A 17,521-nucleotide genomic window follows, 5' to 3' on the forward strand; every position below is an offset into this window, starting at 1 on the left:
TGCCTATTAGGGCGTGGTGATATATAGCGTTGGTTGATAATATATATTTCTTTCGACTACAGCTAACCTTTTGAGTAAAAATTATATCAAAAGTAAGTTTGGTATCGCTATTATCCTTCGTACACAAATATAATATTGCATATGTTGTACGGAGTATGCTAAAACGCTTTGATCTCACCATCTGATCTCAGAATCTGCCCAAGCTTCGTATCCGAATCGGATCGTCGCAGAAGATCTCCGTGGCTGTCTCGCAGCCCCTGACTCAATAGCGCCTAAAGAGCTATACGTTATAAGCTGGGCGACTGTCGTCAGACTATGTTGTACTAAAAAAGTACCTAGCGTCGAAATTGTTTCACTTAAAATATAGATAACAAAAAAGGCAAAACTCAAAGGACACGGGAACTTGCATCAAACCCATGATAACCTAAAGTACTCAATTAAGGCACCCAAGATACTCAGTGGGATACTCCGTGGAATTCACTATCATATGGAGTATATTGTATATGCAGGGAACATGCCATCAGTGGAGAACAACCTAAGTCGGTACAAGATCGCCAGCGTTAGAGTTGAGGCGGTATCTTTTCTGGTTGTGTTGAAGACGTTATGCAATATAGGCTGAAGTGATGAGACAGGCTTCGCAATCCTTTTTCCTTCTCCACTGAAACATACGTGGTCGACATACGGAGTACATGGTTTCGATTCAGCTGCTGCGGGAAGAAGCATCGCTGATCCCGCCATACCTATGTAGACATGGAGATATCTATTAGCCAACCCTCTTGTATCTTTCCTGCATAAACGAAAAATTGTAATCGTGGCAAATTCCGATATCAAAATCGAGCCTAATTCTCTGCTGTCAGTCTTGACCGCAAGTCTATGGGTCTTGTCTTTTGTTCAAGGCTACGGATAGGCGGGCAAACACGAAGTCCCGCTGACAGCATGAGCCATACCCTCGGAGCCAGCATAGCCCACCGCCGATGTCCTATTCGTTCCATGGCTGAAACTGTTAACCACGTTTTTGATAGTCGCCGGAGAAGCTAAGTACCACAGGGAAAGGCGTTGAACCCTATTAGCGTTCGTCGTTCATTCCCGGGAAGCGCGGGCGATACGGAGTCCTCTTTTGTTCAGGACTTTTACCTTAAGCAGTAGCCAAGGTTAACGGTAGCATCGGGTCTCCACCGGTGTTTAACCTGTTACTCGTGAGTGGCTAACAAGGACAGAGCTAATGACAAGGAGCTCAGATATCCCGCCGCCATGGACCATCGACGAATGAGACTTCTCACCGGTGATGATCGTTGCAGGGGGTCAAAACAAGGAAAGTCCAAGGAAAGGCGTCGAAGACATGCAGTTGATTCTGGATTGTGATTCGCGGTCTTCGGTCACTCTTTCATCACAGATAGGGAGTGGCACCTGGTGCCACTCTATCGCCAAACTCCAAGGATACGGTATCCGACCCAAACATCGAAACCTAGTTCTCTTCACGATAGAGTAAAGATACCCGAGCAGCAATCTCTCTCTCTTCCTAGAACAGATAGAACAGGCAGAACTATAAGTGAACAGTCGAACACTAAGACCCAAAGCGGGTCCACCTCACATTCCTGGAACTGTGCAGACGAAACCCTCACGCAGACAAGATTTAGCCAGTGATCACCCTTCAGCCGGTTGATTAAAATTGATGATTTGCCATTTGTCTCCCCCTTCACGAATAGAACCAGGATCCGACAAAAGTAAGGGTGACCAAAGAGATAGAGAGACGTCAGTGTCTCTGTTTCACTCCGAGGGGTACTTGTCGCCCCATGATCTGCGCCCTAATCCCATCCCACTATGCAGCAAGGTCTTTGCGCGGCCCTGACATCTCCTTGGATATTTCTCCAAGGGATTGAAAGGGAAAAAATCCCTATCCAATAATTCAATAATCTTCCTCAACCCGTGCTCGATATGCACTGTTGTCCCCACATGCAAGACAGGTATACATACAGGCACGAGTGGCGAGATCACGTACATAATATTGACGGGTAGGAAGTAGGCAATAGTTCAATTGTACCTGCATATTCTCCTAGAAAGGGTAACGCAACCCTGTATGCATTCAAGGGAGATCAAACGTGGATGCAAAACATAAGTCTAAAATCAATAATTAGTAATAGGCGCGGGGGTTTTCCAAGGTTCATACAACATAGGTAAATAAAAGTATCCGGACAGCCCGAAAGCCCTAGTAGTGGATGCATTGATAGTAATGTACGGTATTGACGGAGCAGACATCAAACAAGGTTGCAGCTCCGAACCCTTGAGAATGGTCCGCTTTTTTTTTTTTTCGAAGGAAGGATATGGAAGATCCCTTGACGGATTAGAAAAGTTTGAAACACTAGGGGATGAAGTCAAGGATATTGAATTCAATAGATTTTAATTTTGTCCCCTTCGCATTTTTTCCTTTTTGGGAGTTTCGGGGGGGTTGGGTTTGGATGTGGGGACGTTCCTCCCGAAGAATATCCGATTTAGAGTGCAAACGCCGATTTGATTGGGGATTCCTTGGGGAAATTCTTCCCTTACAAACTAATAAGATTATCCATTGACTTTTGGAATTTCAAAAGGGGTAATCAGGACTTTCATATAGATTGATCCCCTGGATGAGGTGCTCCTTGCTCTATTTGACGTTTAATATTCAGGGTGGTTGGGTGGGTGGTTGGGAACATGAAAATTAACACATTTGAACATGGAATATATTAACTATGTAATATATGTACTCCGTACTATATAACGAATAGTATTAAAAGAAATCTATTTGCCTGGAGCCTGAAGAACCCGTTTCTTGGAAACCGTTTTTGGCACCCCGTTTTTACAACCCGTTTTGGATGCGATCGCTGATCTTGAAGCTTCATGGGCAGATTGCTGATCATGGCGCACTCCACTGTCATATTGTATGGTTCCGATGAGCCCCATTCCCAGATTTTGAGTGTTTTGATTTGTATACAACCTATGGAGTATAAAATTTTTTGTCTGCATGGTAGCTTCAACGTGGCAAAATCGCGGAGTATCTTATCGATAGCAGTTTAATCCTTTTTATCCCTTTATCCCTTTCCATCGTGGGTGGCTGGAGCTGCACGAAATAATCGGGACTTGTGCGTCCGAACCGTTATTACCTCCGGGTTTAATGGGGGGGTTTTTTTTTAATATATATAATTTTGTTTTTTAATATATGTTTTATAGGACCTCAGGAGCTCAACAACATCTACATTGAGAACTAAACTTCTTTCCAATGCTTCCGAATATCTGTTGTATCTATGATCTCATGAAGGTGACCCTGGAAATAATTCGAAAGAAATCTTTGCGGAAATTTTTGGGTTCTATTTTGAACTCTGCGTCTGCATCTGCATTTGCCTGTAACAATAACATGGTTGACGTTCGTACGGAACTGAAGAGCTTGACACGCTGTATCGGGTAATTATCGTGTATGATCTGCGCACTGGCGATTTTCATCAACAAGGACTGTAGGGCCCATGGCCCGGGAGCCGTTGGAATCGGAATCATGTATACGGAGTACATGTACATATATAATTCCAAATCTTCTACTCTGTATATCTGAGGATATGTCTAAATATATATAAGGTGACAGTGCAGAGTGCCCAGCTGATGGAAGAAGTGATACCCGATCGGGCCTAGAGGGGAAGGAACTAAGAGAGCCAATCACAGGGTGGGACCCTTGCATAGTCAGGCCACCGAGTCACCTGAAAAAACTGCAAGGTGTGCTAAACTTAGACCGTGTTTTTGAGATGTTTTTTTTTTTCTTTTTAGTACGAAGTCGAAATCTTTTCAAATGTTGAATCACGTAGATTTAAGAGGTCAGATGACGAAAGGTTTGTTCGGAAATAGTTTGGGAAAATATCTGGGGAATTTTGAAGTAAAGTTCACCTATCCATGGATTATACATGCAGCCTCGTGTCGGGGAGAAGTGAATTATCATATTGACCGGCATGACGACAGATACGATCGGACCCTAGGGGAGATCCGTAGTGGAGCATCTGGAGAAAAAGACAACTCGTTTACCAAGATTCCCTCTTTGGTTCGGCAACCCAAGGGTCGGCGTAAGGGTCAGAGATCTTTTAAGAAAAAGTATACGAACCAAAAAAAATGATAAAAAGCTTCTGAACTCGAATGTAAAAAAAAGTACCGGAAAGCTGAGGGCTAATTATACCCAAAAAAATATATAATAGGGTCGGAGAAGCTTTCTGATTGGCGGGGATATAGTAAGAGAGGAGCCCTTCGGAGGGAGTACTCGTTATAGACAGAATCCCTGATTGGACCTTGACCTTGGAGGTTACAGTCCCCCTTTTAGAAAACAATGGAAGTGGCTATGCTAGTTAAGTCACCGGGGAAAAAAAGAACTCAAAGGTAACCATTCTACAATACTTCCTCTTCTGCAGGTTAATTTTTTTTTCTTCTCATCTCCACTTTTATTTTTCTCTAGCGGCGTAAACCACCAGATTGGTGTTTATTCCGAAAACACGTTATGGCCTTATGCCTTACGGTTATCAGTTCCAAGGTTAAGATATAAGTTTGTTATATAAAAAAAAATAAAAAAATTCGGAAAGTATCGGCTCCTAGCGGTTTCCAAGGTTCGTTTGTAGATACCAACTACAGCCCTAGTGGTTTTTTCCCTCGATACTCGGAGACTCGAAAAATTTATCAAAACTCTCTTGTGTGACGGTAAGGCTATATATAAAATGTGTATAAAATGTGTAAATATACATGTAATATAAAATACCTTGCCAAGTTATTCCCCCGCTACGGATTTCCCACTAGTTTTGATTTTAGTCTACTTTGAGATTTTTATTTTGATTTATGAATTTATCAAAAAAAAAGAGAAAAAAAAAACAAGAAACTGGCCTTATACAGTTTAGATCATAAATTGTACTCTGACCTCTTCTAATAATAATCTATAATCAGTTGCTTTTAACCCTTCTGGTCCCATCTTCCTTACATCCCACTTTCCATCCCCCTTTGAAATTTATTATGACTTTTTAGTCACACATTCGCTCACCACGTTCGCTACACTCTGCAACGAGAACCACGTTCGCTACGTTTTTGGAATTACACGATAATATTTAATCTCGACTTAAAACCCGATTTGCCCGTTTGCGCGATATCTCTCTGTAGATCCCGTTTGCTCCGGTCTCAGTCGAACCTCCAACGTTCGATATTCTTATACTTCGCTTGATACTGGATATTGAAAAAAAAAAAAAAATTATCATATTGTCTCGGCTAAAAGACAATTTCCCTCCCCAGACCTCTGTTTGGGTCTCAGAGTCATTAGGAAAATATTGGCTAGAAAGGAACTATTCAAGGCAGATCAGTTCATCAGCTTAAGGTTAGTGATAGAATGTGTCTCCCTTTGCCCACGGTCTCACTTCTTCCCCTCGTGCCTTGCATACTTCCTCTTTGGGCTCTTCATCTTTCTGGTGATTATCTCCTTGCAGGTTTGTATTCTCTTGAACTATACAGGAAATGACGATGGTGTCAAAGCCGTCGGATAGCTTCCCCGTCCCGCTATTATCAAGTGTTTGTTGTTGACATTAGACTTCTTTTTTTCAGGTTTAACGACCCTCGGATCTTGCATATTATCTTGGATTCAACAGCAAAATTTGGTCTCAGATCAGACCTTCTTTTCTTTTCCTTGTGAGTTCATATCCCCTATGCACCGGTCCGGTTCCCATCTGAAAACGTTCTCGTATACTCATTAATTGAGTAGCCTATCATCTGAATCTTATTCATTGTGGCCCAATCTGCTGGAAGTTTTCCCGAAACACCTCGCGGATCAAGTTGATAAAGAAAAGAGAAACCTTTCCAGTCCCACGCTCGTTGCTCGTCATCTTCCAACCAATCTCGGCTCTTTCCGTCGCAATTAGCGGTGGACAATTTCTTGGATATCTCCTCCTAACTGGTTCCATCTGCTTCTCTTTATGAACATTTGGGCATCACGGTCGAGATCTCAGCCTATTTCTGCAGCCAGCCGTTCCTAGTTTCAGCCTTAGTGGTTTATTCTTGGATGGTGATTCGAGGCCTTTTGTTGCCGCCCTTTTTGTGAGACCCAAAATCAGCTTCATCTTGTCGCTCGTTCTGTCTCGGAGAGCACTCTATTCTTGCTCGTGCTTTTCGACCTACAATCGTTTGGAATAAATTCCCAGTCATTCGCTTCAGAAGGTTCTGTCTCGTTGCACTCGCTGCAACATCTTCAAGCTGGCTTATTCGAAGACACACGGTGTTTTGGTAAGAAACTCCCACCTTTCGGACCTGTCTCTCTCCTTCCTTGTGTGGATGCCCGCATGTTTTGCATAGGTGTTCCAATGCCACCTCCTGTTTGAATCTTCTCGACCCTTGCCCTATTTTCCGTCTGAGAAACCTTTCCGCTGACATTGTCTCTTCCTTCGTAGTTCGACCCGGCCTTTCAAACGCCTCTCATACTCGGCGAGTCGTTGGATCTGTCGGACTCAGAAGAATCACAGTTTGTCGGTGCATTTTCGGACGGCCTGTGGGCCAAGTCTGAGCCCATATTGTCCATGTCTGCATTCCAGAAGCCCGTTGCCGGCGCCATAATTGGTACGTTGCTTGACGAACATGGTTTATTACTAGGAACATCCCGCTGAGACCAAACACAGATTACGGTTCCACTCGATCTTTACACGATGCGGCTTCTTACTCGAACTACGGTCAATCACCTTATGTGACGACCCCGATGGTTCCCTCGCCTATGGCCGATCAGGCAAGTCAGATCTCAGATTGCGTTCCATATCTGCCCAACGAGTACGCTAGCTCGTACGAAGAGTCTCAGTCACCCATGATGGGCGCACGCCACCCTCAGCTACCCGAAATTGTGACATACAGTCCCCAGCGCGGAAGTGAAGGAACTAGAGTGATGGTCCAGATTCAGTGCCCCTATGACCTCCACGCTTCCTCATACGCAGCTTTGTATGTGGTTTTTGGTTCAAAGAAGTGTGAATCGCTTCCGCATTTCCTTGGATTCCAGGGCTCCGCGTTCCAGTACGGTCTTTCCGCTGATGTACCTGCATTCTTGTCTACTGGATCCCCATCTTTTGCTGTCCCTCTGTCCGTCACAATGGAGACCCAGGATGACTCCCCCGCCACTTCCCTCCAGGTTGGTGTTTACACTTATGAGCAAGTTTCCCACCCTTCGCCTCCAGCCGATTCCCGCAAGCGAAAGTTCTCCTCCTACTCTGATATTCCTGCGGCACCTGCCAAGCGACACAACGGATCCGTGATCCCCAAGGTTGAACACCACGATGGCTACCACAGCCGATCTGTGTCTGCGTCGTATTCGCCTTACTTGCAGCCCCTTCCCGCCATGGCCGGATTTGTAGCACCATATCACGCTGCATCGTCTCCCCAGACTGGCTCTGGCCAATACTCTTCCGTGTCTGCCACCTCTCAGCCCGCTCTCCGTGTTCCTTCCCCTATCACCCCAGCGTGGAGCCCCTCTTTCGTCTCTGTGAGCAATGATGGTCGCAACGGAGGCCTCGCCTTGACACACGGCCCCCAGCACAAGGCTCCCGCCCAGCGTGGTACCTCAAATCCCACTTTGATTCGCACCTCCACCATGCAAACGCACTCCATGCCACACAACTCAGCCTTCAACCCCTATGCCATCTATCCCACCAAGGCTATCCTGAAGCTCAACGGTGACCTTGATACTATGACACAAGGCTGGTCTAAGGAAGAACGCACCTGTCAACGCCGCCTGGTCCAATTTACCCGCTCCCAAACTGGCAGCACTATCCTGGGCGAGTTCAAAGCTGTTACTCCCGAGGATCGCGCCCCGAGCAGCATCTGTATCAGCTGCATTTCCTGGGCGGACAAGAATGAGTGCTACGTAACCAGCGTGGATACTATCTATTTGCTCGAGTCTCTTGTGGCTGTGCGCTTCACTGTTGAAGAAAAGAATCGTATTCGTCGCAACTTGGAGGGATTCCGCCCTCTGACGGTCTCCAAGGCCAAGGTCGACAGCGAAGAGTTCTTCAAGGTCATCATGGGCTTCCCTGCTCCCAAGCCTCGCAATATCGAGAAGGATGTCAAGGTCTTCCCCTGGAAGGTCCTGGGCCATGCACTGAAGAAGATCATTGGAAAATACGTAAGTTTTTGGAGCTCCCCAGCTCACCGTGACAGGTTATTAACTCATGTCTACTATTTAGTCTGCTAGCTATTCCTCAACCGCCAGTGCTCTCCCCACCCCAATGACCACCACCTATACTAGCCATGCTAGCCATGGCACTGGTTCTGATTCCGGTACCGAGCCTCACACTGCAAACTCCCCCCAGTCTATCTCCGACGCCGGTGCGGGGAACACCTACACTGGTATGCCAGCTCATAGCTACTCACAGGCAGACCACTCCGCCTCCCACTTGTCTTCTGCCCCTGATCTCCGATCCATGGTCGCAGTGACTCAGCCATATACATCTGTGGGAGGATACTCGTACCCAGCCACCTGCCATCCTCACAGTGTCCAAGGTCAGGCAGCCCCGGCTCCCCGACCATCTTGGGACATGCACACTCTTGGCCACAGCACTCCTCACACTGGCGCACCAGGAAATGGTCCATGCTATACCTACTTGGATCCCGTGTATTCCATGCACGACACGGCACACGGCGGCCACTGATCCTCCTGGCTGGACCTCCCTTTGCTCTTTTGCTGCGTTCTCGTTCCATTCTATTCATACTTCCCCTTCTGCGTTTTGGAGATACGATTTTCCTTTTCTTGTCATTCCTTACCCAGCCGAGACCGCGGGTTGCCGTCCCATCAGACACAATGTCCCTTTCCACCTGAAAAGGTAGTAAGGACGTTGTATCTGCCGGATCTTGCACCCGCCCACTGATCATGATTTCATGTCCCTCCTTACACTACAACATTATGATGCCTGATGCCCACGCCATACACCCAAACATTTGGTCTTTGCATATCTGCTTTTGTTTTTTTTTGAGATTTTGGACTTTGTTCCACTCTGAGACCTGTTTCTCGCATCTAGACGGTGTCTTGTTCATTCCTTTTTTGGGTTGCATATTTTACATGCCGGGCATTGCGGCTTCCACTCCTTTTTTTGCGCACAAAACATACATCTGGGCCTTTGTACTACTATTCAGCATAGCGGGCGCTTGCTTGTCATTCCTTTTGCATTTGCGGGTTATTTTTGGGATATGGGATAGACTTTGGGGGGTTTTTATTGGATTACTTGGCGGTTTCGTCCCTTTTATCCAACTCCTTGGTGCATTTTGGACAGGGTTTTTGGGTGGTGCCTAGCACAATGAGGTCCTCTTCTTGTGTCAGGTCTTCCTCTCTCATCGCTGTTTACTTTTCACTTCTCTGTTTGAAATTTTGGTTTGGAGTTCATTTGGTACTTACCACTTCTTGTTATTCAGCTGAGGGTTGTTGTCACTTACTACCTACTGCATTGTTCTGGCGTTTGGAACTTGAACGGTTGGACCGTTTATCATCCTACTTTTTTGCCTTAATTTTACCTATTCTGAGTCCTAATTGTTGAATTTCAGATCATCAGATCACTTTCATTTGAAACAACTGTAAACGAGCCCTATCCCTTGTACAACGTAGTGATAGACTAGCTGAACAGCGATGTAAATCATATCACGTGGATAGGACAACCCTACCTAAACGTCATCCTGAGATAGGCACGATAAGATCAGCTGACTACTATCTTATCGCAACACGTGACATGCGGGGGCCCAGCGAAACCGGCCTCGAAAAAAGGGCAGTTACAGTTGAGTCATACAGATCCATTGTTTGCTTTTTTATATCATCATCCCATTCCTCACTTAAGCATTCCCGCCGTAATTACCCCAGCCGCACATATATATTGGGATTGTTTGCTTCCCATTGGTCTCCTCCTTTCACCTTTCTTCTTATCACCCTCTCTGCCCCGCCACCCACACATCGTCTTTCATTATGGATGCTATTAAGCAGACCTTCGCGAAGTGCAAGGCACAGAAGCGCGCGGCCCTTGTGGCATACATCACTGCAGGATATCCCACCGTTGAGGAGGCTGTCGATATCCTCCTTGGTCTCGAGAATGGTGGTGCCGGTAAGTCAAATCCCAAGTGAACTTTGCTAAGAGGGATGATGTTACTAATAATCCTAATTCACATCACAGACATCATCGAGCTCGGTATCCCTTTTACAGACCCCATCGCCGATGGTCCTACGATTCAGACCGCTAACACCAAGGCCCTTCAGAATGGTGTCACTCTTACCACCGTCCTTGACCTTGTCCGCACTGCCCGCAAGCGCGGTCTGCAGACTCCTCTTATGCTGATGGGTTACTTCAACCCTGTCCTCAAGTATGGTGAGGAGCGTATGCTCCGTGACTGCAAGGAAGCTGGTGTCAACGGTTTCATCATGGTTGACTTGCCCCCCGAGGAGGCTGTCCGTTTCCGTGACCTTTGCTCAAGCGCTGGGTGAGTTTGTCTCAATTCTTACTTCTTCCTTTGAAATATCTCACTTGTCTATGATATTCTAACATGCTAACCATATTCCAGTCTCTCATACGTCCCTCTCATTGCCCCTGCTACCTCTGATGCTCGCATGCGTCTCCTTTGCAAGATTGCCGACAGCTTCATTTACGTCGTTTCCCGCATGGGTGTGACCGGTGCCACCGGCTCATTGAGTGCCAACATCCCCGAGCTTTTGAGCCGGGTTCACGAATACTCCGGTAACGTCCCTGCTGCACTTGGATTCGGTGTCAGCACCCGTGAGCACTTCCTGTCCGTCCAGGAACAGGCCGAGGGTGTTGTTATCGGCAGCCAGATTATCACTTGTGTTGGCAACGCTCCTGCTGGGCAGGCTGCCAAGGCTGCCGAGGAGTACCTCTCTAGCATCACCGGACGCAAGCGTGAGCGTGATGCCACTGGTGCTTTCACTCGCGAGATCAACGTCCTTGAGGCCATTGAGAAGGCCCAGCCTTCTGGTCAGGTGCAGCCCACCAAGGTCATCACTGATGCCGATACTCCCTCTGGACCTGGTCTCGCTGACCAGATTGAGGCTCTCAACATTACAAAGGATGCTTCTTCGCAGCCCTCCCGCTTCGGCGAGTTCGGTGGACAATATGTCCCCGAGTCTCTCATGGATTGCTTGGCTGAGCTTGAGCGTGGCTTCGACGTTGCCAACAACGACCCCAAGTTCTGGGAAGAGTTCCGTTCTTACTACCCCTACATGGGCCGTCCCAGCAGCCTCCACATGGCTCAGCGTTTGACTGACCACGTTGGCGGCGCCAACATCTGGTTGAAGCGCGAGGACCTTAACCACACCGGCAGCCACAAGATCAATAATGCGCTTGGACAGATTCTGATTGCCCGTCGCTTGGGCAAGACCCGGATTATTGCCGAGACTGGTGCTGGCCAGCACGGTGTTGCTACTGCCACCGTTTGTGCCAAGTTTGGTATGAAGTGTACCGTCTACATGGGTGCCGAGGATGTGCGCCGCCAGGGCCTCAACGTCTTCCGTATGAAGCTTCTTGGCGCCTCCGTTGTTGCCGTCGAGGCAGGAAGCCGAACTCTTCGTGATGCAGTCAACGAAGCCCTTCGCGCTTGGGTCGTCGAGCTCGATACCACCCACTATATTATCGGCTCAGCCATCGGTCCTCACCCCTTCCCCACCATCGTCCGTACCTTCCAGTCCGTGATCGGTAACGAGACCAAGGAGCAGATGCAGGCTCAGATTGGCAAGCTCCCAGATGCCGTCATCGCCTGTGTTGGTGGTGGTAGTAACGCCGTCGGCATGTTTTACCCATTCTCTAACGACCCCAGCGTCAAGCTTATCGGTGTTGAGGCTGCTGGCGATGGTGTCGACACCAACCGCCACTCCGCTACTCTCTCCGGAGGTTCCCACGGTGTCCTCCACGGTGTTCGTACCTACGTTCTCCAGAATGAGCACGGCCAGATCGCTGATACCCACTCCATCTCTGCCGGTCTCGACTACCCCGGTGTCGGCCCAGAGCTGAGCAACTGGAAGGATAACAAGCGCGCCACTTTCATCGCCGCTGACGACAGCCAGGCCCTCGCTGGTTTCCGCGCTCTTGCCCAACACGAGGGTATCATCCCCGCCCTGGAATCGTCACACGCTGTCTGGGGTGTCATGCAGGTCGCCAAGACTATGGAGAAGGGTCAGAACATTGTTCTTAACCTGAGCGGTCGTGGTGATAAGGACGTTCAGCAGGTAGCTGACGAGCTTCCCCGTTTGGGACCTAAGATCGGCTGGGACTTGCGCTTCTAAGCGCTTTCGAATATTCTCAAGTGCTTTTTCTGCGTCTGGATGAGATATCCTAGTTTTCCTTGTTCATTTTTTTCGGCTTTCTTTGACATGAGGCTTTCATGAGTCTTATCATGGTTTTATGCTTACTTTGCGGGACGGTCATAGAAAAGCGTTTCATCTAGCATTTCTCTTTATTCTTATGGGGATTCCATCCTTTGGATGGAGATTAGGAAAAGAAAAAAAAATCAACATATCCCCTTTTCGGTCTTTTGGTTTTCCCTCGTAGTTGTAGGATCCTAATGTAGTCTCTTATCTACCACCTACAAAAGACCACTATACAAAATCCACGAACTATTCCATAATTTATAAACAGCAAAAATAGCCCTGAAATAGATTCGATGTATCAAGAGATCAAAAAAATAAAAACAACCAAGAAAGATACGAACAGCCGCAAGAACAAAAGATAGGAGTATATGCAATTGACACAAAAACAGGACCTAATCCCCTCAGAGCTCTCCCACTAAAATAAAATAGTTTACTTCAAGCCCAAGACCCAGGATTCCCCTCACCTCATGCGTCGATCAGGTTCTCGTGCGAGTTATCGCGGGTATCCTTGTTAGGGATCTTACGTGCGTGGCGGGCGTAGAACTCGTCGAGAGTGCGCTTGGGGACACGGTTGAGGAGTTCCTTAGGGTAGATGCGGAGGAGGTTCCAGGCGATATCGAGGGATTCTTCGATGGTGCGCGCCTCGTAGGGAGACTGGCTGATGAAGGTGCGCTCGAATTTTTCAAGGAATTCGAGGGAGAGCTTGTCTTCCGAGGAGAGGGCTTCTTCTCCGACGACGGCTTTCATGGCGGCTGGTTGGGGTGGTTAGATGTGATTTCTGGGAAGGGTGGAATGGATGGCTTACCGGCATCACGACCAATGGCGTACTTGGCGTACAGCTGGTTGGACACATCTGAGTGATCCTTGCGGGTGCGGCCCTCGCCGATGGCGGACTTCATCAGACGTGATAGAGAGGGCAGAACGTTGATGGGTGGGTAGATACCGCGGTTGTCGAGCTGACGGTCAATGAAGATCTGGCCCTCGGTAATGTAACCAGTCAAATCGGGAATGGGGTGGGTGATATCTGTAGGGGTATGGGTTAGTAGGTTCGGCTTGGAGAAAGATGGCATAAGTAACGCACCATCATTAGGCATGGTCAGAATGGGAATCTGTGTAATGGAACCGTTACGGCCCTCGACTCGTCCAGCACGCTCGTAGAGGGTGGACAAATCTGTGTACATGTAACCGGGGTAACCACGACGACCGGGGACTTCTTCTCTGGCAGCGGAAACTTCACGTAGGGCATCACAGTAGGCGGACATGTCAGTCATAATAACCAGGACGTGCTTCTCGAGCTGGTAGGCGTAGTATTCGGCGGTAGTCAGGGCAAGACGAGGAGTGATAATACGCTCAATAGTAGGGTCGTTGGCCAAGTTCAGGAACAGGGTGACACGCTCCATACTACCGTTCTCCTCGAAGTCGCGCTTGAAGAAACGGGCAGTCTCCATATTAACACCCATAGCGGCGAAGACGACGGAGAAGTTCTCCTCGTGGCCGTCGTGAACATCCTTAGTGGGCTTAGCTAGACTGGCTTGTCGGCACACTTGGGCGGCAATTTCGTTGTGTGGTAGACCAGCGGCTGAGAAGATAGGGATCTTCTGTCCACGGGCAATAGAGTTCATCGTATCGATAGCTGAGATACCGGTGGAGATCATTTCCTCCGGGTACACCTTGTCCATTCGTTAGCTTCCCGTAGCTCCATCTTATATAAGTGATGGTGCGCATACTCGAGAGTAGGGGTTGATAGGCTGGCCGTTGATATCCAAGTAATCTTCCGCCAACACCTTAGGACCCTTGTCGATAGCTCGTCCCGAACCGTCGAATGTTCGACCTAACATGTCTTCGGAAACACCAAGTTTCAAGCTGTGGCCACTGAACTCGACTTTGGTCTGGTCGGTCTGTCAGCGTATGGTTCGAACGGTTCCCACGGGTAATTGTACCTTCTTCACATCGATACCGGGAGTACCTTCGAACACCTAGTTAACAGCGAGCTACGTTAATGTCTTGCATGATAGGGGTGAGGTCTTCGTCCGCACCTGCACAACAGCTCGATCTCCTATTTGTATATATAGCTGTCAGCTTCCATACTCCTCAACGGCAGAATGTGGGGAACGGACCTCTGGCTTCCAACACTTGACCGCTGCGCTCTGTGCCATCAGGGAGTGTCAAAGACACGATCTCGTTGAAACGGGGAAACTTGACCTATTTTGAAATGTTGGTATTAGCATAAAATCCCCCCGTTAAATTGTCAGAAGTCAACTTACATTGTCGAGGATGACCAGAGGTCCGTTGATGCCTCCAATGGTATTATAGCGCACACGAGGCTTGATGGAGGACATCCGGGGGTCAATAAAATCGGCCATGGTGAATCTAATCCTCCACGGGCGAAATTGAGAGTAGAAAAGGCAAGGATGGGGAAGATAGTCAAGGTGGGACTCGGGGGGTTGGTCTAGCTGTCTCGATGGGGAGCTTGGGCGGTGACGTTGCACGTGATGACCAAGATTGCGTAGGTTCTCATGGGGGCAGCTAAGCCCAACTTGGACTGGATCTAAGCCAGAGGTATATTTTTGATATACATGAATGCATCAACAGCCTTCACGGCTAGAAATATTTCTATATTTACATAATGTACAAAGTTCAGTGGAGGCTATCTTGTATTTCAAGGTGTTATGCATTAGACACCACTATTAATCAATTAAGCACATTATTGTACTGATAACGAACAATATTAATGCGAAAGACCCGAATCGAGAATGGGAAAAAAGACAGGAGAGAAGAGTGAAGTCGTCATAATGTGAGATCCTGAGCCCATGAAAAGCAGGGTATCCATACACGTTAAATAGAGATAGTAAGAAACCAGGTCTAATGCACCATTTGCAAGATAGGCGCCTCGCCATGATGCGATCCATAGAAATGCAAGCCAGAGAGTTAATAAAGAGCGCACGGAATCAGTCCACTTTGGCTTGAGCAAGACTCTTCGGGGTAACTAGATTGTTGGATAGGCGCACATTCGCAGTGCCCTTTAGCTTTTCTTTCCATGTATGCCTCTTCAGCTTTCGCCGTGCAACCATTACCGGTACAGAGGAATTAGAAAGAAGATAGTTGGAGAACGAGCCAAGAAGGACGCTAAAGGCAAGATTAGTATTGACTAAACAAGAGATTCAGATTCGCCACTCACCCCTTCAGTGCACTCTGACCTCTCGCACCCACGATAACAAGTGTGGGCTCAAGTTCATCAATCTAGGAGTCATTGTTAGTATGGATCAGAGATAATAGGGATGTTGAGAGCAAAACAAATACTTACAGCTTCGGTGATCATAGACTTCGGGTTCTTGCAGTGGATCACTTCCACAGCAATACGGACTTGTAAGACCGTTTTCCGTAGCAACTTCACACAAGTCTGAGACACCGTCTCAACTGCTCTCACCCGTTCCGCCTCGGCTATTGATGATGCCCGGGAATCAGCAGAATGTGTCTTGCTAGCAGTACCAGGGCCAAGCCGGCCTAGGATCGTACGGGATGAATAATTCTGGTTTGCTTCTTTTGTCTGGGTGCCAACGACAGCTGTTGCATCTTTTATAACTTTGGCCCCTTCGCCGACCTGCACCGCTGACGCAGTAGTGGAGTCCTCGTGTATGGCGTAGATGGCGAAAATCGTATCTCCGTCTCTCAGAACCGTCCCAATCGTCCACTCAAGGGCATAAACTGACTCTTCACTCAAGTCAGTTGCAATTAAATATTTCCGACGGCGACGCCGGCTCCCATCATCCTGCGGACTTGAAAAATTGCCGCGGACAATTGTACGGATGGAACGGTTGTGAACACCATTATCAATAGCTGACATGGAAATGCCGAGCTTCTGTGCACGATGGATGTCACCAATCTCGGCTTCATCTTCTGAACCGTAAGGTGTGCCAGCCACTGACTGAACACGCGGGGTGGGGATGTCGAAGCTGGTCTGTGGATGGACCACAGCTTTCAAAGCAGATTTTCGTGGTTTCTTCTCCTGTCGTGCACTTGGGTTTTCAAAAGCTTTTTCTATACGATGCGAAATTAGTATGTTGGATTTCCATTTAACACAAGGCAACATACGTTCTTCGGATTGCTTGGAAATATTGGATTTCTCAAAGTCGCTTGGCGTTATAGATGTGATATCCGAGTGCTTCTTTTTCTTGCGGCCTCGTAAACCATCTAGAGTGCTGTCTTCGTCGCTCGAAGTATCTTCGTCTTCACTGCTTTCGATCATGTTTTTGTCGCGATCAAAAACGTCTTTTGCTAGTCGCTCCCCTCCCTCCTCGACGGCTGTGGGTTTGATATAATCAGGCAGGCTTCCATGGGGTTTAGCCAACGCCTCATCTGACTTGTTGAATGTATCATGCATGTTCAACGACTTCCCTGGATTAACAGGGGCGGGTGTTATGGTTTCAACGTGAACGGAATGACTGCCAGAGGAACTGGGGCGACCCCGCTCTGGTGAAGGAGTGGAATTGGCGTCGAGAGACGATCCACGCGGGGAAGGTCCGCGTGATGAGTCTCTGTCTCTGCCACGGGAAAAGCTTCTTGGGAAGAGACGGCCAGACATAATGGCAGCCACACCTTTGCGGCTCTGTGACCTATCTCGGGCCTGCAAAAAACGCTTTTTAATGTGCGGCTGCTCTAGAGAAGTGGACTCTAGAGAAGAAGCGACATCAGATTTTCCACCATCGCTAATACTAAGGCGACGCGTAGTTGAACGGACAGTTTCAACAGGTTGGTCGGATGATCTACGAGGAAGATCCTCGCGATCTGCGCTATGCCTCTCTGGCGAACTTGGGGCGGATGCCATATCTGAAGAACTGATGCGCAAAGGCGAGGATACAAGTGGCTCGACTGGGCTGCGGGTTCCGCCTCTGGGCGAATAGGTTGTCCCGCCCGCACTCTTAGATTGCGGGGCGATCAGCAGATTCTGCAGGGCGCGGCTTAGGCCCGGTGGTTTCTCGTTTATTGTCGTTGATATTGTACGACCATCCAAGCTTTTCAGTTGTTCAGTGGGAGAAGTTCGATCTGTGTGGTACGACATGGCGTCGCACCGCCTCCGGGTGGGGAACTCAGCAGTCAACTCCGCCAAGCACTGAGGAATGTGGAGCAGATCGCCCTGTTATGACGGTACGGAGTAGG

General features: G+C 48.1%; 4 protein-coding genes across 4 annotated transcripts; 2 read left to right on the forward strand and 2 right to left on the reverse strand.

Moving 5' to 3' along the window:
- Positions 1–6,548: 6,548 nt before the first annotated feature.
- medA (transcriptional regulator medA) lies at positions 6,549–8,660 on the forward strand (the record flags this gene model as incomplete). Its single annotated transcript, XM_040789587.1, has 3 exons — positions 6,549–6,588; positions 6,648–8,134; positions 8,196–8,660. 3 exons carry the CDS (start codon positions 6,549–6,551, stop codon positions 8,658–8,660), a joined length of 1,992 nt encoding a protein of 663 aa, XP_040646540.1.
- Positions 8,661–9,958: 1,298 nt separating this feature from the next.
- Positions 9,959–12,280, forward strand: trpB (tryptophan synthase TRP5; the record flags this gene model as incomplete). Its single annotated transcript, XM_040789588.1, has 3 exons — positions 9,959–10,094; positions 10,164–10,467; positions 10,549–12,280. The coding sequence occupies 3 exons, from the start codon at positions 9,959–9,961 to the stop codon at positions 12,278–12,280; spliced, it is 2,172 nt and encodes a 723-aa protein (XP_040646541.1).
- Positions 12,281–12,829: 549 nt separating this feature from the next.
- Positions 12,830–14,727, reverse strand: PGRI_018760 (H(+)-transporting V1 sector ATPase subunit B; the record flags this gene model as incomplete). The annotated part of the gene is made up of 8 exons (XM_040789589.1): positions 12,830–13,116; positions 13,170–13,388; positions 13,446–14,034; positions 14,092–14,253; positions 14,305–14,340; positions 14,401–14,420; positions 14,482–14,566; positions 14,629–14,727. 8 exons carry the CDS (start codon positions 14,725–14,727, stop codon positions 12,830–12,832), a joined length of 1,497 nt encoding a protein of 498 aa, XP_040646542.1.
- A 585-nt stretch (positions 14,728–15,312) lies between these two features.
- PGRI_018770 (universal stress protein family domain protein) lies at positions 15,313–17,423 on the reverse strand (the record flags this gene model as incomplete). Its single annotated transcript, XM_040789590.1, has 4 exons — positions 15,313–15,490; positions 15,543–15,604; positions 15,669–16,402; positions 16,457–17,423. The coding sequence occupies 4 exons, from the start codon at positions 17,421–17,423 to the stop codon at positions 15,313–15,315; spliced, it is 1,941 nt and encodes a 646-aa protein (XP_040646543.1).
- Between the last annotated feature and the right edge of the window lie 98 nt (positions 17,424–17,521).

The sequence above is a fragment of the Penicillium griseofulvum genome (assembly GCF_001561935.1).
Source record: "Penicillium griseofulvum strain PG3 chromosome Unknown contig_80, whole genome shotgun sequence".
Taxonomy (NCBI): domain Eukaryota; kingdom Fungi; phylum Ascomycota; class Eurotiomycetes; order Eurotiales; family Aspergillaceae; genus Penicillium; species Penicillium griseofulvum.